We start from the raw sequence: 25,331 nt of genomic DNA on the forward strand, positions 1-25,331 counted from the left end.
AAAGTCATAAAGTCTCCAGTTGCCTGACCAGAATGCAAGGCAGAGCAGCAGCATCTTCAGGGCTACCCAGAGGTCTACAGAATAAATTAGCTGGTGGACTTGATTGCAACCACCACGACAGTTGTTGCCTTGCCAGCATCAAGTCAGGAGTATAGAAATCCCTCAAATTAGGGCTACCTCCCAAAATCACAACTAGGACAAGGCAGTAAGTGCCAGCAATGTCTTTTCCACTGCTGCCAGAATGATGATCAGCACTTAAGTTTGCAAAAGCAAGTCCTTGGAGATGACTCTCCAAGAACCAAGCTAAGGCCCATCTTTAGGGTAACAAAGGGGAAAACGCGAATTGCCAACAAAGCCATTTTGTGGAGAAAGGGGACTGTTTTGCAGTGGAACCAATCCTGCACCTTCTCCATGAGCACTAATCCTTTCAACAAAAGCTGGAAGTAATAAAAAGCTATTCAGGATGCAGTCTGGAACAAATCTACCACAGTGTTTTTTCAGACAGTTAAAGTATCTGTCAAGCTGAAGGGACAGCAAATGCAGAGTGAAATCTGCTCTGCGTGCCTCTTACTGAAAAATCCACACAGGGCCAGTAGTCAAATGCACATGGGTACACACCAGTGCCCTCCTCTCCCAAGGAGGAGCTGCTCCTCAAATCTACAGTCACCTACAGACTCCACTGACTCCAAAAGCAATTGTATTTTCTGGGCAGCCTTGAAAATTACACTAGATTTCCTCAACAGCCTCTCCACCTGCATTTGGAAACCTTGGCCTCTGAAATATGTATTTGCAACAGAGGAAAAGAAAATAAAACAGCTTAAAAGAATACTTAGCAGTGTAAATAAAACAGCTCTAAAAGGTTTGTTTTAGTTTTAAGTATGCAGGAATGAGAATGCCAAGGTTCAGCTTCCTGTTGAAGGCACTACAGCCATTTCCTGCTTCATCTCATCATAATTAACATGCCAAGACAGCTGGACTTTATCAGAATTGTTTCATCAAAAAGCAACAACCTTTGAAGACTATGGCCTTTTGTTTCCATCAGTAAAGCCATAACCAGGCCAATTTCCATTGCTTATCCTTAATGATCACAGCTATAATTTGTATGTAAATTATCAGTTAAATCATTTGAGATCTGCAAAGCTCAAACCATGATTGAGGAAACACTTAAAAGACCTCTGTAGAAGAGCAGCTGCCAGGGACTATTGTGAGGTCGTGGAATTTGCCAGGCTCAACATCCCATAGGCAGGGAAGGGTAAAGAGCATTTGGCCATCGTGTACCGCTGCCTGCCCCACAGCACGCACAATGAAGACAGCTCCTGGTTCACTCCTCCATCTGCCTTGCAACACAGTACCTTCAATTAGATGTGGCCTCTTGGATGTGATAGAAAACTTGGAAGAGGAAAAGAAGGCTTACAAGGCACTAAGCACACCATACAAAGTCCCATCCTGATTTTCATATAGAACTTGCCAAGTCACAACCCTCCTTCAGCAGCCTTGTATTAATCCAAGGGAGTTACTATGATGCAACTTTTCACTGAACACAGAATACTTGGAGGGACACGGTGCCACAACCCTTCAGTCATCGTCCTGCTTCCAGCTCAGACCCTGGGAGGCTGTGCTGCTCCCTCAGCAGACAGTGGGCACCGTTTAAAGAGCAATCCAATGAGGAGTTGCTTGTGGAATGCTCTGCTCAGGCCCAAATCTCTCTTTTGCAGTCTCCTCCCTTCCATCTCCGGGGCTGCGCTTTGCCCGCCATCCATGATGTTTAAACGTTCACGCCTGAGAGGCATCTTTCACTCAGAGCAGGGAAAGTGTGCTGGCCCCTGCTGCAGCACACAGCCCTGTCCCAGCAGATGGACACTGTCAAGGGCCTTTCACCAGCTCCCCAATCAAGATTGATTAACAGTAGCTTAAAATGATAGCTCGTTTTACAAGAACGTCATTAGCGCAACCGCTGGGCACTGCTCCCTGTCACTGGAAGGGCAGGAATCCTTCTGAGGACATTACAGAGCACAGCTGCCTTGAGAGCAGGTCCTTCACTTCTTCCAAAAGCCATTTATGCTCACAATGGATCACCAAAGCCACCACTGCAGATCAGAAGCACAATTGTCACCGAAAATATAACAAGCCCTTTTCTGACCAATACCAGTAAAGCTTTAAGGAACGGCAAACATCAGAAAAGTTTCCTAAAAGGAATTTCTAACCACGGGTCCATTTCAGGCCAGAGCTAACACTGCCTGGATTGGTGGGTTTTGCCTAGACAACCTCTTTTAAAAGCAGTGTCCCTTTTCCATGCTCTCCAATTCTCTTTGCCACTGCATTCCTCTGTCAGGGCAGCCTCCAGCTGCCTGATCTCAGCCCCTTCCAGAGGCACCTGTGCATCAGCCCAGGGTTAATCACACTAACAAATGGCAGAGGCCAAACAGGCAGCTAGGAACTTATATCACTTTAAATAGCATCTAATGTTTCACAGCTTCAGACCGGGGGCAGCCGCACACAAAAGGCACTAACCCGGGCAGCCGAGATCAGGTCCGAAGTGTCTCACCTAACAAGTGTCCCAAGCTGCAGAGCAGCTCCTGAGCAGGCTGAGCAGCAAACACACTCCCTGCCCACTGTGGGTGCTGCTCACTGACATCTCCCCCAAAGGATTTCTGTGCTCTCTGTTACTGACTTTACCAGGCACCAGCAAACCACCAGTCACAGAGGGGGTTTTGCAACACTGCACAGTGGCATAAGGAGCCAATATTAATTTTACATAATTTTTTCCCTCTAAGAGAGTGCTCTATTTAGAGCTTATTAATAGCTTTACAAATTCTCTGAAGGGGACGAAGTTTAACGCATTCAGATAGGTCTAAGACTCTTTTAGCCCATTTTCATCTTGCATAAGTAACATAAAATGTGGGTTTAGCATTGAATCGCCTTCTTTGCAACAAACCTTAAGGTTCTTTGCAGACAAAAGAACCTCATGGTCTCAAAATTCTTTCTCCCTAGCAGAGTTTCTGCTGAGATTAGGGATTGAAGGATTTTCCTCATTACAGGTTAATTTTATTTTTTTTAAGTTTTCATACCACCTTTTAACATAATGAGCTGGATCTTTGTTTCTTCTGTTGAATTTCTGCTCAGGTTCAGGAAAAGTCAGTTCATCTGTGAGAGTCTAAACCATACAAAGACCAAACTTCTATTCAGAAAGAAAGGAAACTGCAGAAATGCCAAGAAGAAGGGAAAAAAAGAAAGTACAGACCAGAAAAGCACGTTCAGAAGAATATTAGTTTATTTTTATTCTTCTTTTCCAAGTTATGAGCTACGTGAAACAGAAAACAGAGGAAGACAAAGATACCACTATTTGACAGTACATGCAGTTAACAATCAAGAAGCTCTGAAGACAGGAGTGCAAGAGATGGGACATAATTTTCCACGTGGATCTTGCTAGTGACTTCTGGTAGTTCGCTGTTACTTACTCATCTGGTTGCTGTCATTCACAAAGTCCTCGGACCCATCATTGTCGTCTTCATCATCCCCAGAGGAAAGAGCATCTGCACATTAAAAACAACCAAGTCTTTAAACCAGCCTATTTTTTTTTTACAGAAAAACAAATTGATAAGCTACATCTTAGACTGTATATTAAGAAGAACAAGTGTTTGTGTTAGTTGTGCAGAAGCTAGAGAAAAAGAAAATTCAGCCACAAAATGTGCTATTTCCACATAAAATTGTAACAAAACTAGCTAATAGTCCTGAAGTGCTACAGAGTTTCCCAAGGGAGTTTGCTAATCTCAAAAATCTCTTTCCACTTAATATTTTAACTTCCATTAAAGAAATGCAGTTGAACAGAACTGAGCATCTCCAGAACAATTTATCTCTAAACTTGAAGGATGTAGAACACACATTCTCCTTTTCTGATGCAGGGAACAAAAACCTGTATTCATTCTACTGGCTTTATCATCATCACAGCAACTCTGTCTAATTTAATCCTGTTGGAGTGGCATAAAACAGAGAGCTCTACAGCAGCTGTTAGAGCCCATGAAGCAATAAGGAGTAGATACAAACTGGGGCTAATTCAGGGTCAGGACAAGGAGAAAGATCCCCAAAAATTTGGGGCTACAATTTAAAATTTGGGGATAAAATTTTCAGCTACAGAGCTCACCTTAACTCACTGTGCCCTAGTGTTTCATGTTAGGTCATTATTTGTTTTAACATCACATCTTACAGCTTCTGCATGCAAAAACCTGTGTTCGACTCACTCACCTGTAACATTTACAATGAAGTACAGAGTATCACTGTCTAGGGTCCTAACAGCAGCGCAAGCATAGAGGCCCGAATCTCTGGCTGTGGCATCCTTAATTTGTAAGTACTCCCCAATAATCACTGTCCTATTGTCAGGCCCCAAAGGGAGCCCATCCTTAGTCCAACTGATCATGACGGCGTCTCTCAATTGACAGCGCAACTCAAGCGTCTCTCCTGGAAGTGCTGAGTAAACATCTGGCTGAGAGATTTGGTATTTGGTTGGCGGCTCTGCGAAGGTGGAAGGAAAGGAGGAAAAAATAGAAGAAAGAGAAGGGAAAGGAGAGAATTTCCAACACAGGTCAGTGAAGGCCCTTTTTATCCACGGAAATCAAGTTACGTTAAATAAAAAAAAAAGTTTTGTCCAGATTAGCCCAGTGTTCTGTGTTGTTAAACTGAACCACATGCAGGTTATTTTCAAGAAGTTCACCACGAGTAAAGCTCAGGCACTTTTGATCAGTGTCTTGGCATGTCCCTTGTCTCCAGTGCCACACCAACACATTACTCCTCTCATTGGTCACAGAGAGCAGGGGACAATGAGGGTTGCAGAACCTGGAGACTTCAAAGGACTTGTAGGAGATGGAGGAGTTCAAAAGGCAAATTCCATTCTTAGTGTTTAGGTCCACAACTCAAATGAATAATTATCTTTCCCCACCTGATTTTATTCTAAGTTTCTTTTTAATTGTTAAAACCTGGGAAGTGCTGTTTTTAAAGAAAAGGATACCCAAAACCCCCTTCGCTCACTAAGCTAATAAACATGAGTTCCTATACACAGTATATATGATGCCTTTTATTTTTCTCCCTGTGCCCATCACAAAGTCTCTACATTTGCCTTCTGTGCTACGAGCACTTCTCTCCATGGCAGTAACTTTTCCCTTTAAATTCTTTTTTGCTTCATTACTTATTTCACAACCTCTCCCAAGTGGATACAGCAGAAACCCAGGAGCACAAGCAAAGCTTTCAAAGTCGAAGTATGCACAGAAGTTCCGAACGAAATGGCTCATCTGTCAGCTCCCTTTGGTAACAAGAAGAATGTCAAACCACAGTCTTTTTCCAAAAAAACATCCTTGGAAAACTACATCTGCCTATAGTTACTACAGCTTCATTCCCCCCTTGCAGGGCCAGATCTCAGCAGGGGGAAAGGAACTGCAGCCCTGGGCACTCCAGACTGTCTCCACAGTGCAGTGGGAAGGCTCAGCACACCTACGATGAGCTCAGGCTGTCCCACAGACAGGCACTGCTTCTGGAACTGGTTTCTCCCTGCCACCACACTATCCCTCTCCCAAGGGCCTCACCAAGGGTGGCAGGAATGGTAAATAAAGGAAAAGAAGCACAGAGGCATCTTCTGTTTGCTCATGGGGAGGGTCAGAGCATAGAGACAGCTGCTCCCCGTGCACCCCGGACACGTCCTGCCCTGCACAGGCACCAACTGTGAGCCTAGGAACAAATAAAACAGCTCTCTGTCTGCTTGGGACTCTGAGGGAGTACTAAAAGGTGAAGTCCATACTTCCTTCTATAAATGCCAAAAGCCTGAAACCAGTGTTCCTCCACCTTGGGTTGTCATTTTTTGTATCACACTTTCAACAGGGAAGCCTGAAACAAGCACCACGTCTGAGCAGGCCTGGAGATGGGAGCCTGGAAATGCTGAAGTTCTGTCAGTAGTTGAGCTTTGTGAAGCCCTGAAACGATCAGAGAATTGGACTTGATGGTCTCCATGGGTCCATTCCAGCTCGAAATATGATTCTATGAGCACCAGAAGGGTCCAGCACAGTGGGGGTCTCATGCATTTAGGTATCAGGTTCTACTGATGGATTTGGAGACCCAATTTGTCTCCCACTCAACCTGCATTCCTGTCATTACAGGAACGTGCCCTATCAAAGCTTCTCCTGCCTTTTCATTAGGGCAAACATGTTTTCTCAAAGAACAGATTTGACACACACATCATGCCAAGGTGGCACATGGAACCCATCCCAACATGACCAGTTACAGAGACTGTAAAGTTTTGAGGATTTAGATTTTATAACAAGGTCTTTAAACTCCCGAGTTCCATCTCAAGAGTCTAGGACAGGCTCCAATAGAGATTTATACCTCTTATAAACTAATTCAGTCTTGCTGATACAGTCACGAACCCACAGGTCTGCAATGCAGGTGTTTCACTGAGGCGTTTCACATTATGCTCTTAGAAATCAAATTTCCAGAAGGAGCATGAGCTCCTTTCTACACATATTTCGTCACAGTAATGAGTGTGTTTGAGTCTGCTTGAGAATTTTTTTAATTAGATTTCACTGTCAAATAAAAAAGGTACCTGAAACCAATTACCTAATTTACTTTGAAGTTAAATAAGACTTCTTTGTAATGCTCTACCTGCAAAAAAAATTCTTTCACAGAGTTTTACACTGTGACAGCAATGTACTGGGGACTAAAAATGTCTCTGTTTAAACTTCTTTAAAAGCCACCTTGGGTGATGATACCTCAAACCTCCTTTAAGTGCATTAAAGCCTTCTGCTGAACAGTGCCAGGAAACTCACAGGATGAGCCCACACACAATTAAAAGGAAATTAAAATGAAAATAATTTTTTAACATCATATCCCTGATTGCATCTCTTTTTAAACTACTAATTCCAAATTCGCAGAGTCTTTCAACACAAATCCAAATCCAAACTTGAGAACAGTAATTTATTTCAAAACTACAATTAAAAAAATTCCTTTTACAAAGAAAATCACTAGTACACTAAAGAAAAACAAGTTTCAAACAGGTATTAGCATTTGGTATATATTATCCTCCTCCATTTCTTTCTCTCTAGAGTATCAGGGAAGATGCAGCAAAGTGTTGTCATGATATAATGAAGTCATGTTTGGAAATTGTGAGTTATTTCAGGTAAACCTTTGTGTTGCCAAACGAGAATGTAGCAGCACTTAAGACTGTCACTTTTTATAATGTTTGCCTATAAACTTTTTTCCAGTGTGGGTTTGAAATGGTGCCCAAAAGCAAACAGAGAACAGGTGGGATTCTGAGGCATGAATCCACCCAACAGCTTCACTGCGAAAATCAACCAGTTCAAACTGTTCAGAAATTCCCAGCAGCACATAAACAACCCATGCTGCAAAGTTAACTCTCCCTGGGACACTACACAAGGATTTTTGCACTGCTGTGAAATTTAGGGACAAAGTTTGAGCTCATGTCCATGCTGTACCATCAAACCAACGGCTCCCCTGTGGCTGACAGTAGGATTCTGTCCCTGCTCTCCAGGCAAGGCTTGATGACCTGCTATCACATCCAGCTCCTCCAGACCTCTTGGAAGCTCTGCCTTCTGGACCCTCAGCCATCACCAGAGGCCTGTGACCCAGTCCTTTGCAGGGTTTGTCAGGTTAGATATAAAGAAATTTCTACAATGAGGGTGGCACTGACACAAGTTGCCCAGAGAGGATGTGGATGCTCCATCCCTGGAAACATTTGAGGCCAGGCTGGACAGGGCTCTGAGCAGACTGTTCTGGTTGAAGATGTCCCAGCTCATTGCAGGGAGGCTGGACAAGATGGCCTTTAAAGGTCTCTTCCAATCCAAACCATTCCTTGATTCTAAGGAGGCACAAGATTCCTTTTTAAGCAAATCCTGTAACTGTGGCATTGGTTCCTCCTGCAGAGATGCACTACCTGACGTGAATTACACCTGTCTGTCACCCCTTAGAACACCAAACAAGCAACAAGGGCACATGCAGAATGACTCTGGGTGTTCTTACACACTGCAGGACAGGGAACACTGCTTCTGCTATTTTCTGCTCTCAGCTACATCCTTATTTGTAACAGTGGTGCACGCACACAATGTATTTAAACTTTATAGGTGGAGCTGTTGAACAATACTGCCATGGAAAACCAAGCTGCTGTTAAATAAACAGCTGTGAACTTTTTCTCTGCCTGCTCATACAGCCTCACAGCATGGTTTATGCCATCCAGCCATCAAGTGGAGTAAAGACTGTTTGTATAAAAGCCATGACCACAATAGAGGACTGGGGACGCTCTGACTGCTCTATTTCAGATTATTAAGATATGCAATTGTATTCTAAATCATGTTTCTGTTCCAATTTCAGTCACTGGGAGCTTTATACTTCCTTAGGTTTTAAATTATTATTATCATTATTAGTCTCCGTTTAATAAAATGTTAACAAAGAGCTGCTTATCTTAAGTCTCAAGTCATTTAGTTACTTAGTTACAGAGCCAAATAATGAAACGATCAGCTAATAGCTAACCCCAGCAAAGATTCTCACACAACTCTCCAGAACACAAAAGCCTCAGACCCCATCAAGCCACTTTCACTTCAAAAGGCTTTAGTAAATAACTAAACACTCACCACAGTGTGCCCAGAAGGGTCAACAGACCTGACCTGTCAGGAATCCAAGAGGTTCATTGCAAAACTGAATGTCCCCACAGGGAACGCCAGGCTGCCAACCACCACCACCACTGCTGCTTCTCCTACCCCTCCTCACGGTTCTCCTGTCATTGAGGGAAGTCCAGCAAAGCCACGCTGGATGAACAGCATGGAATGGGGATGTCAAATAGGTCTCATGACTTTGCAAGTCAAGCCCAAGGCTTTAGGTTCTCTGCAGGAGGCAGCCCAGGTATCACCGGTCAGGTGTGCAGCCTTCCCTCACCCCTCCCAGGGACAAGATGATGGGACTGTCCCTTAATTTAAGCTGGCAGACCAATGTTAAGAGGATCTCCATGCCCTCTTCTGACAATGGATGATAAAATCAGCCTGCAAAAGACACAGCCACCAGTTTAAGAATGCAGAGAGTCATTCCTGGCCATGGTGACCATCTCCAATTAGCCAACAGCAAAACAAAGGCTCCTTAGACAAAGGGGCACAAAACAGTGTTTGCAATTCATCCATCAGCTGCTCCAAAGCCACTGGGTTCCTGCTGTCCCATTTGTACTGTTACTGTCAGCCAGCTGCCAGCTCTGCCCAGCTCTGCCTCCGCCAGGCACCGTCAGGAAGTCTCTGTTCTGATAAAACACTTTCCAAATTGCTACAGTTCCTCCCATAATTTTAAAACACTAACAGTTTGTTATTTTTTAAATCCCTTGTCCCTGAACAAGACTCCAAAGAGCAGGAACCATTTCCCCCCATCAAATGTATAAAAACATGAGTTGCTCAAATCTGATTAAAAAGGTCTGGGTCTTGTAGAAAAGCTTCCAACACAAAACTTGAAAGAGCTATCCATGATGGTTACAAACATAAATATATGGCAGATTCTAAGTCTTTAATAATTCCTTTACCAGAAACTCCCTGGTTTGCTCTATTTGATAGACTTTCACAAAACAAAGTGCCAGATTCTCCAAAATAACTTTTTCCTGGCATGTTCATTAGTATTGTTATCCTTATAGAATAAAGGCATAATAACCTGATGGGTAAAAAGATGAAACCAGTCCAAAAAAACCAAAAAAAGTTACGTAAGGAACAGGAATAATCCTCTTGCCCTGGAAATGAGCATTTGCAAAATAAAGTTGCCACATCATACATGGCTGGTGCTCCAGCAAGTGTGGAGCTTCCAGCCACACTGACCTGCTGGAGCTTAGACCTCCACACCACGTCAACTCCTACTGAGTGCTACATATACTAAAACCATCTAAAAAAAAGTGAATCTCCTCCAATTGCAATAACTTGCCAATGTCATCATGGGTAAGGGAAAATATTACACTGCACTATATCTTGCTTTCCTAAGCTTTGAAGGCTTAGAAAAATAAAAAATTCTGGTGAGCAACAAAGCATTTTGCCACTTGCCAGACTCCGTGGACAAGAAAAAATCCTCTGCTAAAACCAAAAATTATCCCCATGTGATTATATCCCATCTGTCTTGGGTAACAGTCCCCAGGCAGCATTTGGCCCTGGCTACAGCCACCCAGACCTCATCACACCCAGCAGAGGAGAGCAGTGGGACCAAACCTCATGAGGATGGTCCCCTGCTAGCAGGGGTGAGGGACATGAAAAGTTTCATCAAGGCTTTGATGGCTGCCAAGCAGTTGGGTGGATGTGTCTCATTCACCCCGTGGTTAAGGAAAGATTCATTCCCAAAGAGAAAGAAATTATACTTGTCGAGGCTTCATGCAGAGATTAAAAATTCCTACAACTCGTAGCCTGCTTGCTCCTACCTGTCTTTATAGACATGACTGTTGAGTTACGGCTGCACAACCACGCAGCCTGCGTCAAAAACGCCAGGTATCACATGCTCGTGGGCTTGGCTGGGTGCTCTGTGCTGCTGGAAGCCAGGCCAGGGAAGACTCAGAGCCTGCCAAGTTCAAAGTAAATAGCAGAGAGACCAGCAAGGCCACCTCCTGCTGCTGGGAACTGCCCTGCCACTTCTTCCTGTTTGTCCCCATTCGGCATGGATCCTCGCAGGATGAAGGGTTCTTTATACAGTAGCACCATAGGACTGATCTCCAGACAGGGCAAGAAACAGGAAAGCACCAGGATGGCTTCTGCATGAAGACTTGGCAACCATGGAGGAAAAGAGCATCCCCAGCCTTGAGGAGGACCCACACCAAACTGTGCTGCTATCTGTAATTTCATCATTTTGATGAGAAACTAAACATTCACATTCACATTCACAAGAAACATTCACATCTTCAGGATGTGAATGCTTGGTTCCAGGCAGCAAATCTTGACCATTTCTGTTCAAGTTATAAACTCCACCATCTGCCTAAACAAACAGAGTGAGACTCTCTCTGCTAAGTGAACTGAGGAGTACAACAAACCTAACACACTTGTAACTCAATCTCAAAAATAATTAACTGTTCTTCAAACTCATTACAGAAGAGTCTTCTCATGTAATCTATTATACAATACAAAGGGGAAATTAATCACATTTTGCCAGAACCTCAAATGAAAAGCTGAAAAAAAAAATTAATCTTCTCTTTCTAAAAAAAGCGGAATTTGAAACTAGGAACATTTTCTTATTGTTTCTTCTTTCAGCAAGAGCAGAACTTCAAATCTCCCTGACTGAACTCTGCACGTAACCAAGTGGCAGAGCAATTAAACCAGCTCCTGTTGTTCAACCCAGCCTTAAAGTCTGCTTGGGAAAGGCTCCATAGTAAGATATACAGCCTTGGGAAAGCGTACAAGCACGTATATTTGGTTGCAAAAGGTTTTTCTTGGGTTTAGTATTTTCTTCCATCTATTCCAATCTGTAGCCCTTTTTCAGGTTCTTTATTTGCATTTCAAGAGCAACATAAAACCTGAACAGAACATAGCATAGATCCAAATATAAAAACAGAACCTTTTTCTTCCAGGTTTGCCAAAGTCCATGCTCAAGACTATTACTGCTCAATGTGCAAAAGAAATAAATTAAAACTGGGAGGTTAAAAATTGCACAATTCAATGTTGTAGTGTTAGTTCTGGATGCAGAGAACATCTATTCATATTCCCTACAAGCAAGTCAGCAGTTGTTTCTTTTGTACATGATCCCATTTTTGCTTGACTATACAAATCCTCTTAATTTTAGCAGCTCGTCTGGAAGTCTCATCTTGCCTGTTCCCCTGAAATTCATCTCCCCCCACTTCCTAAAGCGGGATTTGAAAATAGGCACTGGAAACAATATCCCCAAAATATCCTCTCAGCACTTTTGAGAGTCTCATCCACAACACACACGGGTATAAACCATGGGATAGTCTCCAAGCACTTCAAAGCCTCAAGGCATATCAGGCTCCCTTTCAACCGAGAGCAATATTTAGGCAAGAGGCATCATAACTTGTTTAATTCCAGCTCCACACAGAGGACAGTCTTCAGTGGGGACAAAGAAAGAGCAGCACAAGCCCTGAAGTGAAAAGCCAGGCTGGCTACCTGCCTTTACAGGTGGCACACAAGCACTCACACAATGCTTCACCTGAACTTGCAGACACCTCCGTCACTCCTGACAGTACCAGTGGCTCCTGGGCACTTTGCCATACTAATGGAAGAGGTTCAAATGCTTCTGAATTGCCAGAAGAGCTATTACTGAGCTGTGGTTCACTGCAGATTTATTAGAGCCTCCATGTTAATCCTGCACGGCTGAAATGCCTGTGCTACCCTGTTGAGTAAACAATATCAGGGAAATCTGGGTACTTCAATACTGTAGTATCTCAACAGCACTAATTTTCATGAATAAACAATGTTTAACAGAACCATGCTCAAGAAGTACTTAAAATTCGAACTGGGTGTTTAAAATTATTTTCAAGAACTGTCAGGTGGCATTCAGGGTTAGAAGTCGTATTACTTTCCTTGAAACAAATTAAATATTGCAACACTGAGCCACTGAGCAGGGCACTTTCCAAACTTGCAAAGCCAGTCTCCCAGAGCAGGTTCTGCTCCTGCCCAGCAGCAGGTCCTGCCAGTAGCTCACCTCTCCACACAGCCCATCCTAAAGGAAGCGTAGCATGAGCTTTTTTACCCCTCAACTTTTTATTACAGTTTACAAACTAAGTTGTTTCATGGTGATCTGATCAATTTCTGTCCATCCAACCACAACAGAACTTCCTACAGCCTTGTCCTGGTGGGTGTAGCCCACCAAGGCATCCCCAGCCACAGGATCCTACTCCAACCCCACTCAGAAACAGCCACAAGTCCCCTGGGAGAAAGCCTGAGGCATCACAAAACTCTTTTCCTACTTTTTCCTTCCATGTAACAAAACTCTATTCAAAATAGAACAGCTAAGAGGAAAAAAAAATTCAAATACAACCAAACTATGATTTTCTCATCCTCAACCAGCCTCTCATGCTCAACCAGCCTCTCATGCTCATTTTTCTCCCTTCCCATCCTCCAACACATTTCCCCTTCCAGTAAACCCTCACAAATGCAAGCCATTTGCTTGGTACAAAGGAATTTTTCCCTCTTCCCAGTTCTTGTGGCTTTGCTTGACACGGTCAATGTCCCAAACTGATGAGCCAGTTCTTTTGTGGGGGAGGAAAAGCAATAATTACACACAACCTGCAACGTGTGAGGAGGGGAATGAAAGTAGGTCAGATCTCAACTCCTCAGCTTCACTGGGGTTCACCAAATGCTTTCACTTACAGTCACTTTAAAAATACAATTAAAATAATAATAGCACAGCAAGTGAACAAAGCAGCACTGTAGAATTCAGCTTTCTATCTCTTTCTTTGATATGGATAATTGCATTTTTGTGGTGACAAGAGGCACAAAAACCTGAACCAGCAGAAAATGAACCCCACAAGATGCATGCCAGTATCAGGTGCTCTGATATTCAGAAGTCCAGGAAAAACAAACCCATTTAAAAAAGGTTCTTTGGAAAAAAAAAAAAAAACTAAACCAAACAAAACAAAGAAACCACCAGTGATGATTAAGAGATGGGAAAGGACAATCTGGAGACATACATAATCAGTTTATGAATTATAAGGTGGTTTTGAAAGTTAAAAAAGAAAATCCACATAAAAAAAAATCCACTCCTCTTACAGAATCTCTTGTTTTGCAACTGTCCTGGTTGGGAAGCACAGTCCCCAAGGAGCAAATGCCAAGGCAGTTCTGCTGACGCTCCCAGCTCCGACTGAAACCCGAAGGGCCAAACTTCCAGAACAGCTCTGGCACTCCCAGCGCACGTTTCGTAATTATAACAGGAGCTGTTGGCTGCTGAACTCCTGCAAATCTGGTCCTTATTTAAGATCTGACTCTTACAAAGTCGCTCCAAAGTTGCTCACTTGCTCCAACTTCTCTTTCAATCAGTTTACAAGTCAGTTTAGTCCCTGGTACTGCAAGACGGCGTCTGTGATTAGGGGAGCGTGCTGTGCCAAATCTCCCCGAAAAAAACCCCACTGCAAACACACCCTGCAATGTGCTGAACCTAAACTCAAAGGTCTGAGTTCCAAACCAGTCCCCAGATTGCTCAGAGGATGATTTTACACTGGAAGGATCCGTGCCAAACCAAATACTGCCCCGTTTCCCACCGCCACCACTAACACAAATCAGTGTCCTCTGCAGAAGATGTTCCCACTTGTCCAGATGGGATTCACGGTCCCTTTTCAGCCTCAATTTTGCACTTCTTTAACTACACTGAAGTAAATTTTCTCCTCTAGTCAAACCAGGTGTGCTATTACATACAGACAAGACATAACTTGCTGAAGTGGGTGATGGTTCTTTTAGAAACACAAGATTTAAACTGCTCAGGAGCACTGCTTCAAAGAAAGTCTCTTTCACTCTAAAGCTTCAATACTGAAGAGTCTCAAAATGCGTAACACTTGAAAATCTGACATTTCCAATGAGGAATTTTTCTCTATAAATGACAGAAAACGACATAGTTCAGTATTTTTCTAGCACTCCCATGTGGTCCTAAACAAAATACTCATTTTAAGAAAACACTAATCTCTGAATGTTTTTGTTTAAAGCCATTTAAAGATCATTTCTAGTGAAGCTGGGAAGCTGGATATAGAAATAAGCTCATTAAGAGCTACGCTTATTATTAAAACACCACAATAGTCCATCTTCTCATGCATACACAACCTTGCATAACTGGAGATGTCAGCATTTTCATTGTAAATTCTGCTTTCAGAGGTTTCAAACTTGCCTGTAAAAAAGTTGCTATGGCCTGAAATTTGTTACTATTTCCCTGCCAAGGAACAACTATTTTAATATTAGGAAACTATGCATTCATTGGAATCGGCTGTTGGTTTGGAGTTTTATCTATACAAGTGGTTTTTAAAAAAAGATTAAAAAGATTTAAAAAACTCACAATTCAGCATCTTTGAAAATCTTCTGACTCAAAAAAAAAAAAAAAACCAACCCAAAAAATACAAACCCTCACTAAAGGAATCAAATTCCCAAAAGTTAATAACTATTATACTCCTTCAAAAAGCTTCAACTGTATGGCAGATAAGCCTAAAACATGCAATTATTTCTGCTACTTTGCAAAATAGTAGCCACACTGAGAGACTACCAACTCCCAGTGTCTCATCAACACTGACTGTAAATAACAACCCTACCCATGTCCAATTAGTTTGAAGCTCAAGACCATGCCCCTGCTAAAGGGCTGCAGATTTTAAACACAGAATGGACACATTAAGACTGATTTAATCTGGCTGCTTGTACAATTCCCCAGAATCTCAGCTAGCAAATCCTGTACTGGGCCAAATAACTTACTGAACCAGATCCCTGAAAGGGCAGCCAGCCCTCACCCGAAGCTGTGGGGATGTCACATTCCTCCATAATGGGCTTTAATAATTGTCCTTCCATGAAATAAAATTAAAAGGAAAATAAATTAAAAAGATGAAGCCGACTCTTGATTTAACTAATCGGTTTGAATCCTTAATTTAACTTGCAGATCTCAAAGCCGCTCTTCTTGTTTAAAAAAGAAAAAGCCAAAATAAAACAGTCAAAAGTTTGGGTGAACCATTTGCTTTATTTTTTTCCTACCAAACTAGAAGCAGCATTCTGGTGCTTCTACACCACCTCTGTCCCAGGAAAATGATGGATGTGCAGGGTCCTCCCAGCCCTGTGACCCCCTCGGCAGGGTGGCAGTGGCTGGAGAGGACCCATGGGGACACCCCAGATTGGGGAGTGGGACAGGGGACATGCCACCATCACAGCATCCCTCCTCCACACACAGGAGCACCTCACAAAATCCCACATCCTGACCCAGGCAGGTCACAGCAGCTAAAGAAGGATTTCCAAGTGGACAGTGCTGACCACCGTGACCACAGGTGACATTAATCTTTAAGCACTGCCAACATTTTGACAAAAATGAAGGTACGTTGCTCAAAAGACTCAACATTTTTGCAGAAAGGAAGGTACTCTGCTGAACACAGTTATTTTTGGATGTTGTTTAGTGTCATCAAGTGGCTATGACTGATTAAATCCCATGGAAAAGGTCGTTATTCACTTCCACCATAAGCACGCATCATCCAAGGGGTCTCTCCCCTTCCCTGCTGCTCCTGGGAATCTCCCAAATGTAGGACCACTCTGAACTACTCTGTTTTCCACAGGACACAGAAATAGGCTGTCCCTTGTGGAAAGCTTAAATTAATCCTTTGAAATTTGACCTAAATTAAAAGAACTGAAACGCTTTGTCACCATGCCGGGCGGGGGCTCCGAGTGGGTGCTCCAAGGATGGTGTCAAGGCATTGCATGGAGGGGGGTAAGAGACCAAATTAGCTCCCCAGAAGGATGATAACACACAGCCTGGGCAAGGGGAGGTCAAGGGAGAGCTCACTATTTATCAAATATATGTCCAAACTAATTATTCAGTTCACAAAGTAACCCTTCAACCCATGTGTGCGGTCAGAGCCCTTGTGAAACGCTGGCTATCATCAAAGGCCTGGGCACACACAGGCTGAGAGAATGGTGCCTTTGTACATGCTGGGGGAGGCTTGTTTCTAAATATTTAAAAGCAGAAAAAGTCTCTCTGCTCCCTAGGACAAAAAACATGTATGTAAACACTTGATGTGAGAGATAATTTGAGAGCTGACAGTCCCCACGGAAGTCTTACAGGTCCTGTTTCTGCTCAAGCAGCTCAACAGCCCTGGGTTTTGCCATCACTGCTTGGGAATAAAGAACCACAGCTGAGATCCACCACACTCAGGATCCTCAAGATCCCACAATATCAGCACCAACATGACCACTCACAATGGATCAAGATGCTATTTTCAGTGTAAACACTTTCAAACGGACCAGAGTAATACCCAATGGTCACAGAGGGATATTTATTTACTCAAGACTGACTGAGAAGAGCCAAAAGGCACAGCACGCCTTTAATGCATGACATCTTGCACATATCCATCAGCTGGTTACCCTGCTAGATAAATACTGCTTGAACTAAAGCACGTATTTTGGTATTTTTTACATATAACCAGAAAATCTGAAGAAAATGATTGTAAATGCCCCTAAAGTTACGTATAGCTGAGAGAAGGTATTTTCTCTGTTACACCCAAAAGAACAAATCTCAATTCCTGTTAATGTTGTGTACAGCTTTTCCAATAGTCTGAGTCACTAAGACAATAAACAATAACAATCCAAGCACCTTGTATTAAAAATAAAGAAATAAATACAGACAATTCAGGGCATGTCCATGAAGGAAGACTCAGGAGCAGATCAGCAAATGTCACCAAAGGTCACGGCCCTGGCGACCTTCTCAGCTGGCATGAAATGTCATAGCTCTAATGACTGCAGTCAGCAGCCCCACTGAAAATTTACATTATTGGAGCACCTGACCCCCCAAATTAGCTGTGTCCAAAACGTTTTGGCATTTACTAAATTAAAAAAGAAGTCTGCTCTGTCTTTGAAGAGATCTTTTGAAGGGTTTTTTTGGTTTGGGCTTGGAGAGCTTGTGGGTGGCAGTGATAGAACCCAGAGTAGGTGATTGTGTAAAAACTTGGTTGCGTTTTGGTTTGTTTTTTCTTATCAAAGGGTTTAATGAAATACATAAAGGAGGTTTTATTTCCCAAATCTCAGATATAAATCCCACACAATTCCCTGTATTCTGCAGCATAAAAGCTCTTATTATGCCATTAACTTAGAAGCGTTTTCAGATTTTTTTTTCTTGTTTCTGGTAATGATTTGGGTTCTCACATCAAAAATTGTTTCACATCAGTAACATTCCTTCCCAGGAAAGAAGTTTGAAACCTTTTTTAACAATTTACTCTTTGATAAAACCCAGATTCAACCCCCTACATATCAGTGTGTAAGACACATATATTCTCAAACTGTGCTTTCCAAAATAATGAAAGCTGTACTTTCCCTGAAAAGTTGCAAAGTTATCAGTCACCATTCAAAAAATATTACTCTTCTTCCTGTAAAACACTTCACCAATCTTCAACCACATTATTTCTGACTTAAACCTAAAACTAGGGGACCTCACTACAAAGCTAGTCTGAAACCAGAATTATTCATGATTTTGTCATTCTCCTGAAAAGCCAAAAAGGCACCAGATGTTCAATTAACAAATCATACAGTAAGTGGCAACAAGAGGTTTTTTTTTATTTTTTTTTTTTTTAAATCTCAGGTTACCTTCAAAAGAAAAAGGAAAAAAAAAAAAAACCCAAGCATTTTTGCTATCAGCAATCTCTCTGTGCCTGACAGATGACAATATTGCTATTCTTTGAGAAATTTCTTCAGGAATGCTTGCTAGGGAAGAGGGCTCATCACCTCTAAATAGTTCATCCCCTGCCATCCATAAAAATGTACTTGGAGTGGATTCTAAAAATGCGTTAGCTGGTGACGTCTATTTTTAGAGGCAGTGGATAGAAACAAATAAGTTTTGCATGAATATTTATTAAATAAAAGCGAAGCTGCATCCATGGACATGAGTAGTAGAATGTGTAAAGGCCAAACTCTCTGCAGCAAGCTTGCCAGGTCAGAAATGCTCTGTGGACTATTAGATCAGCTTGACAGCTGAGTTATTAGAACTGTGATCACTCCTCCAAAAGGCAGATAGAACCTTATGAAAGAAGCCTCATTTCCTCCCCCAGATGCTCAGAGAGAAGGAATGATCCAGCACAACACAGTAAAATCATTCTTCAACACAATCAGCTCACAACAGTAAAAAAGCAGCCTCTCCTGAGCTTTCCAGAGAAGAAAACCACTTTGCAAAGCTTGAGGAACAGATAAACCTAGAAGAACATACCAACAAGTGCGGGCTCAAAATAGGAGATTTTATCAAACCACCTCTTTCAGCGTGAAGGTCTAGATTGGCCTTTGCTCTCACAGCAATAAACTCCAGCCCTTCTATTGAGATCTCAACATTCACACCTTCAGAACTTGTGATCCAGACACTGCACCACCGATTGTGCCTGGATATTGACAGCAACAGGGAAGTTTGCCCTGAGTACAAACACCAACAAAGCTGCAATAGCATTTCTGCAGCGTGCCTGGCAAAACTAATCATTCACAAATGAAAACGACTGAGATTCATTTTTCTCTGGACTCCTCAGGTTAAGACAATCCCGAAGAGCAGCAGCCACTCATCCTCTTTGTTCCTTGAGACAGCAACACACAACAGCACCAAAGTGCCACAGGGTGGTTTCCTTAAAGACCCATTCCTGAAAACTTTACTGTACACTTTGATTGTACAACGTGATGACAGTCCCAAGTGAAATCACTGACACCACTGGCTTGCACAAGAATAAACAAACGCACGCTTGTACAAACACAGCCCAGGCGAGAGCAGGGAAAGTCAGAAACCGTAACTCTCCAGGGCTGCTCTGTTACTTGCCTTAGATTTACCAGAGCACGTGGAAAGATCTTGACTTCTATTTCACATGTCCAAGCATTTAAAATTAACTTCTTTTAAGGAATTAAATATTCGAGAGTGATTTACCTTCAGGTTCCACCGTGGTGTCTTCAACAACTAAATTAAACGAAGGTCGAGCCAGGGAAAGTCCAGCCATGGTGACCACCACCAGGCAGATAAGGCAACCCAAATCCCAGCTGACCATCTTTTTAGAGTAAATTCCTGGTCCATTTCCATATCTCCATGTGGACTTTAATCCCATCTGAACACCTCTAGAGAAGCATGGAGAGAAAGCCGTGCCTTCGGCCAGGGTAATGCCTCCTCCCTTGGAACGACTGCTGCTGCAGGGAGGAGAGAGATTGAACACTGTCAGCAAAAACATCTCCAAACACAAACCAAAAACTTTCAAAAAGCCTCAAACAGAGCTGAGGTGAGAGGGAGGGGAGCAGGAGGATGGAAAAATAGTTTTCCAGCTTCAAGAATATGTGAAAAGTGAGTGACTTTTCATCTTCTGTTAGCAGTTTCCATCATCACCTGAGGCGTAACCAAGTCCTCCTTGTTTTTACAAAATCACTTCTCAGCACATATTGAGAGCGATTTTACCGACAGAAAAACACAGGTTTTCAAAAACGAGAGGCACACACATGTGCAGGCATATAACCTGTAATGCTACAAAATTACCACAATTATATAAATTATATTCTTGTTATTGTTTGAAGGTTTATGTAAGTTTGCTCTGTTTTTCATTCCTTCACCTAGGCAGTTCTGCAGCCAGATGAATTTGCAGGAATTCAGTAATTTTCCACAAGAAAAACAGTTGAAAAAATATACTGCTTAGACTTGGAAAAAATTGTAAGACTATTTCAACTCAGGACTTCCAGCTCCCCCATGGAGGTATAGCTTCTTCTGACTCAGTTTAGTGTCCTTTGCAAGCCCCTGAGTCCTGGTCAGGTGAAAGGCTCAAGTCTTTGCAGTGATATTGGTTTGCTACACTGCATTACAGGTAATTAAAATCTGTATAAAATATGGTATAGATTGCTGTTTCACAATCATTACTTTCCACCTATACATGCCAAGCTATGTGCACAAAAATTTCTTTGCTCAGTCTCTCAATGATGCTTATTGAGATGTATTTTTCAGAGGTGGGGAAAAAAAAGAGTCTATCTTATTCACCATAAAACAAATTTAAATGGATGAAGTTAAGTGATAATCCAGCCACGGTCTGACAGAGAAGTGGCACCAAATGAACTGGCACTCCCTTCAGGGGACCCTCTTGCCTCCACACTGACATGCCAGGTGAGGGTCAGAAGAGCATCCTCCTCACAGGGTGATTTAACAGCTCAAGCAGAAAATTAGACCTGATTTTCCGCTTCAGAAATAAAAGTAAAACCTCAGTCAATGGATAAAACAAGTAACTGCAGCAATTGTTCTAATCTGGTCAATGATTCATCTTAGATGTGATGAAACTCAACTGAAATTTGGAGAGCACTTGTCTGGAAGGGGAAAAAAATAACACAAAACCTCTTTTTCCCTCCTGCCCTCAACACTTGAAAATTAAAAAAAAAAAAAAAAAAAAAAAGTAAGGCAGTGTGGAGATAAAGTAAACCTTCTCCAAACTCCTTGTCATTAAGATTTGGTGTTGTACCTCAGCACGCTGAGACAGGGACACAGATTCTCCTTTTATAAAGCCAACCATTTAAAAAGTTGATTCTGGTTTTTATTAGCCTTGTGCTAGCTGCTACAAAATTCACAAATGTTGTTAAGGCATCTTTTATCTTGGGTACTATACACAGTAACTTCTGGAGACTGTAGAAACAGGTTTTGGATGACATAAATAAATTACTTGAGGAAAACAATACAAGGTGAATCCCTGCTACTTCAGGGCAAGCTTTTTCCAACTCCATTGGTATCACCTCAAAGCCCTGTCCCTCCTGTAAAGATTTCAGCCTGGCTCCAGCATCCCTGACCACAAGCTAGCAACTACCATTACATTTCCAGCGAAAACACCACCAGACCACTGCACAAACATTTGCAAAGAGCTTGCCCAGCCCTCCTCTAAATAAGCACAGAGCAGGTGTAGAGCTGAGAGCTCTGTCTTTGGGACCGCTCTGTGTGTGGAGCAGGACTGGAGCAAACCCCCCCTGGATGCCACCAGCCAGGTCCACTGCCCACCTCGCTGTCTGGCAGCCACAGCCCTGCAGCTCAGTTTATCCAGCTGTAAAGTGGGTAGAAAGCCCTGATTAACAGCCCGGGTGTAATGCTGATTTAATTTCCATAAATCATCCTGTAAACTCCGATTAAAGTCTATGTTGATAAATGCAAAATCCTATCATGGTTCTGCAGAAAGAAAACATACCAGAACGCCAGCATGTATTTCAGACTCCAAGAACATTAATTCCACTGACATTCCTGCAGTTTCAGATTTTCAGACTACACTAAACGCCACTGAAAGCACATTTGTGGTTCCTATCCTCATCCTAAATCCTGAAGTGCGGCACAAAGCTACTTGGCCACGCATCTCCTCACCTGAAGATTTTTGTTGCCTCCTGCACCTCAACATCTGCCGGCAGAAAGAAGGGAATCTTCATCCACAGGGCAGCAGCAAACCCAAAATCCTGGCTTGCGAAGGTGCAACAACGCAAAAATCAGAGCTCTGCACCCATTCATGGAGCCAAAGCACTCTACCACCAGGACAGCAGACAGGCTTCAAGGATTGCCCTCTCCCAGAAGAAGTGGAGTCCAGCGAAGATGAAGCGAAACCGAATTCTTTTCATAGTTTAATTGCCACAGTTGCTGGGGGACGAGTCCCTGGAAAGACCTCCTGTGCTGGATAATTATGTACCTCTATCTCAATGTTTGGAACACAGCCCCAGCATGCTTTTTGGCCTCCACAATTCTGGCTTCCTGACTACAATACCATAATCCCTCCTGGAGTCTCAGACTCAGTGAAAGCCACACGTAGTGTTTATTTTTCCCCTTGAAAGGGAACTCTGTCTCTCTTCTCAGCCTACACTTTGGGGAGGAGTTGTCAGCCCCCAGTGATTGATGGCTCTCCTTGCCACTCGCTCATCAAGTCAATTTTCACCTCGTCACATACCTGCCCAAATTTTCCTTGCCAAACTGACAAGCATGGGAAAGCAGACTGGTTTGGGAGCCCAACCAAATTCCTCCAAGCTGCACTTCAGTTTAAACACACTCGCACACACAAACAAGTAGTACTTGTTCAGCAGTGGCATTAATTAAATTCAATGCTCAGTGTTCTTTTTAATCTACTTGCATTGTTGTTTATAAGATGTTTATCACTCCCCAGGGACAGTACGATTTGTAGAGTATGTTAACCAAATCAATACATTTCTCACTGTATAACTTTTCAGCATCTTTCTCAATTAGGCGGGGAATAGCAAAATCTGAGTGAAATAAGGATCTTCCCTCCACAAAGAAACCTCAAGCGCTCTAAAAGCCCAGTAGCTTCGTCAGAAAAATCCAGGTAGATGAAGCTTTAAAGCTAACAGCTTTATATACACAATTCCACTGACACAGGAATTGTATATGGACAGAAAATGCAGAAATATACATCCGCCTGTAAAAATATACATACACACATATATATCTAACAGGACTCTTCAACAGAGTTCAGTCGCCAAGCAAATCTGAGCATCACAGCTATTAAACATTAATTCTGAAGGACTAATGGGAACCGGCTGCCAGCTTCAGTACTTTTTCATTGTTTGAACTTCTTTCATTTGCTTTCCAGGACTATCCTGTTTTTCTCAAGTCTTTTGCCACCAAGAGATCGGGGAGGGAAAAAAAAAAAAAATCTGCATTTTAATTGACATTCCAGAGAGCGGGAGAAGTCCAGAGGCTGCTGATTGCTGTCTATTCAGCCCAAACAGGCTTTTCAGATGAAAATGAGAAAAGGCTAGTGGAAGATTTACAGGGATTTGGTACAAAGGAGACAATAAAGTTTTAAATGTTGATAGCGTTTCACACCAAACGCATAATGGGTCCCAGTTTGAAGGGGCCGTTTTGCATTTAAATATATATTTTATTGACGATTTCTCTCCCCCCTTATCTCAGACGGGGCGGTTGTGCCCCTCGGCCCCTCTCCCGCAACTCGGCGGGGCAGGACCGGGCTCCGACCCGGGGCCGGTACCGAGGCGGGGCTGCTCCTCCGGGGCCGAACCCCCCTTCCTCAGCCCGCGCTGCCCGTCCTGCTGTCACCGCTGGAACCATCCCCAAAGACACCCACGGGGATGCGGGAAAGGCAGGGGAACAGCGCTGCTGCTCGGGCTTCCCCCCGCACCGCAGCGGCGACCGAGCGACCGCAACCCGACCCGCAGCTCCACCGGGGAGCGGAACGGAGCCCCGCACCGGCACGTCCCGCCCCGGGCACCCCCGAGCCCCGCACCGGGGGATCCCCGAGCCCCGCGGAGCGCTGGAGCGCGCACACGGCGCCGAGAGCGCGGCGGGACCCCCAGCCCTGCCCCGGGGCCGCCCCTTCCCCGGCCCGCCCGCTGCCCTTACCTGCGGCGAGAGCGCCGGGCGGGCTCCGCTCCGCGGCGGCTCCCGGGCTGGGGCGCGGTGCGGAGCGGCGGCTCCCGGGACGGGGCGAAACTCCCGGCACTGCGGCCGCGGTCACTGCGCGGGCGGCCCCGGCTGGCGAGCCCGCAGCGGCGCAGCGCCGCGCATCCCCCGCGGGACGCGCCCGGGGCAGGCAGGAGGGCGGCGAGGCGAGGCAGGAGCCGGCCCGGCGCCCCGTCCCGTGCCGTGCCCTGGCTCGGCCGCAGCGGCTACCGCCTCAGAGGGGCGAGCCCGCCGTGCCCGGCGCCAGCTGCCTCCTCCCCCGCGCGGGCATCGCCGAGCAGCGCGCCGCGGGTCCCGCTCCGCTCCATCCAGCCGCCCGCCCCGAGCCGCCGCAGCTTTGTCACGCCGACAGCCCCCCTCGGGTGGGAGGTGGGTTTTCTCTCCCCCCTTTCCCCCTCTCGGCGCACTCCTCCGGCTCCTTCCTCCTCCCCCGGTCACTCCCCCCGCTGCAACCCGAGCCGTTTCCTGGACGGCGCTGCCGGGCTCTGCCAATCGCCGCCGAGCCCCTTCCCCCGCCCGGCCCTCGGAGGTGCGGAGCCGGGAGCCCCCACCCCGCCCGAGGGTCGCGGATGGCCCCGCGGCGCGGACCTGGCGCACTCGGCAGCAGCGGAGAGCGCCAGGAGGGGAGCAGGGGACACCCCGCTCCGGCCGCTGCCTGCCCCGGGGAGCGGGACAGCTCATCCCGGTGCGACCGCAGGGCTGGAGGGGAGGAACCCCGCGCAGCTCCCGGACGGTTGCTCCGCTGAAAGTTTCCAGCGGGTTGGAAAGGAAAGATGGGGAGCGCGGAAAGCGCCACCGCAGTGGGTGAGCCTGGGCTGAGGCACCGCCACCCCGGCACTGGGCAGCATCTGCATCCTCACACAAAAATGGTACCAGCTCAGCAGCGGTCCCCGAAACCTCTCCTGAAGTGTTTCTGGCTCAGAAGCCACGGCTGGCCTGTGGCCAGTTCCATCTAGAGAGGGCAGTTGGATAACACCCGCTCCAAAAATTACCCTCAGGAGCTTCTCAGTCCAAAGCCTGATTCCAGCTGCCTCGTGAATTGGTCTGACAGTGCACTTTTAATACCTGTGTGGTGCCCAAATGGGAAAAGTTGTCGAAAAATTATGCAAACATCATTTGTTTGGACACACATATTTAAAACTGCATAATATGAGTATTCAGAATTCAATATAGCTTAGCCTGATCCTTGCTTAATAAAACATTTGCTTTAGATACCATCAAGTAAAAGGTTTTGAATATGGAGTCTGTGTAATGCTTGCTTGTGTAGAGTC

General features: G+C 44.5%; 1 protein-coding gene across 11 annotated transcripts in view; it reads right to left on the reverse strand.

The window, feature by feature from the left end:
• Window positions 1-24,456, reverse strand: part of FGFR2 (fibroblast growth factor receptor 2) — a 79,888-nt gene extending 55,432 nt beyond the window's left edge. For 2 of the 11 annotated variants that reach the window (XM_068198232.1, XM_068198229.1), the window contains exons 1-3: window positions 19,564-19,859; window positions 4,243-4,509; window positions 3,459-3,533 (exon numbers count right to left, since the gene is read on the reverse strand). In XM_068198232.1, the coding sequence (XP_068054333.1) occupies window positions 3,459-3,533; window positions 4,243-4,509; window positions 19,564-19,858 (637 nt within the window). In that variant the 5' untranslated portion in view covers window position 19,859. Of the gene's footprint in view, window positions 1-3,458; window positions 3,534-4,242; window positions 4,510-19,563; window positions 19,861-24,000 lie in introns of those variants that run through there. The other 9 variants (XM_068198239.1, XM_068198237.1, XM_068198240.1 and 6 more) reach the window with 7 other exon arrangements.
• Window positions 24,457-25,331: the final 875 nt, after the last annotated feature.

This window comes from Anomalospiza imberbis, chromosome 8 (genome assembly GCF_031753505.1).
Source record: "Anomalospiza imberbis isolate Cuckoo-Finch-1a 21T00152 chromosome 8, ASM3175350v1, whole genome shotgun sequence".
NCBI classification, from domain to species: Eukaryota; Metazoa; Chordata; class Aves; order Passeriformes; family Viduidae; genus Anomalospiza; species Anomalospiza imberbis.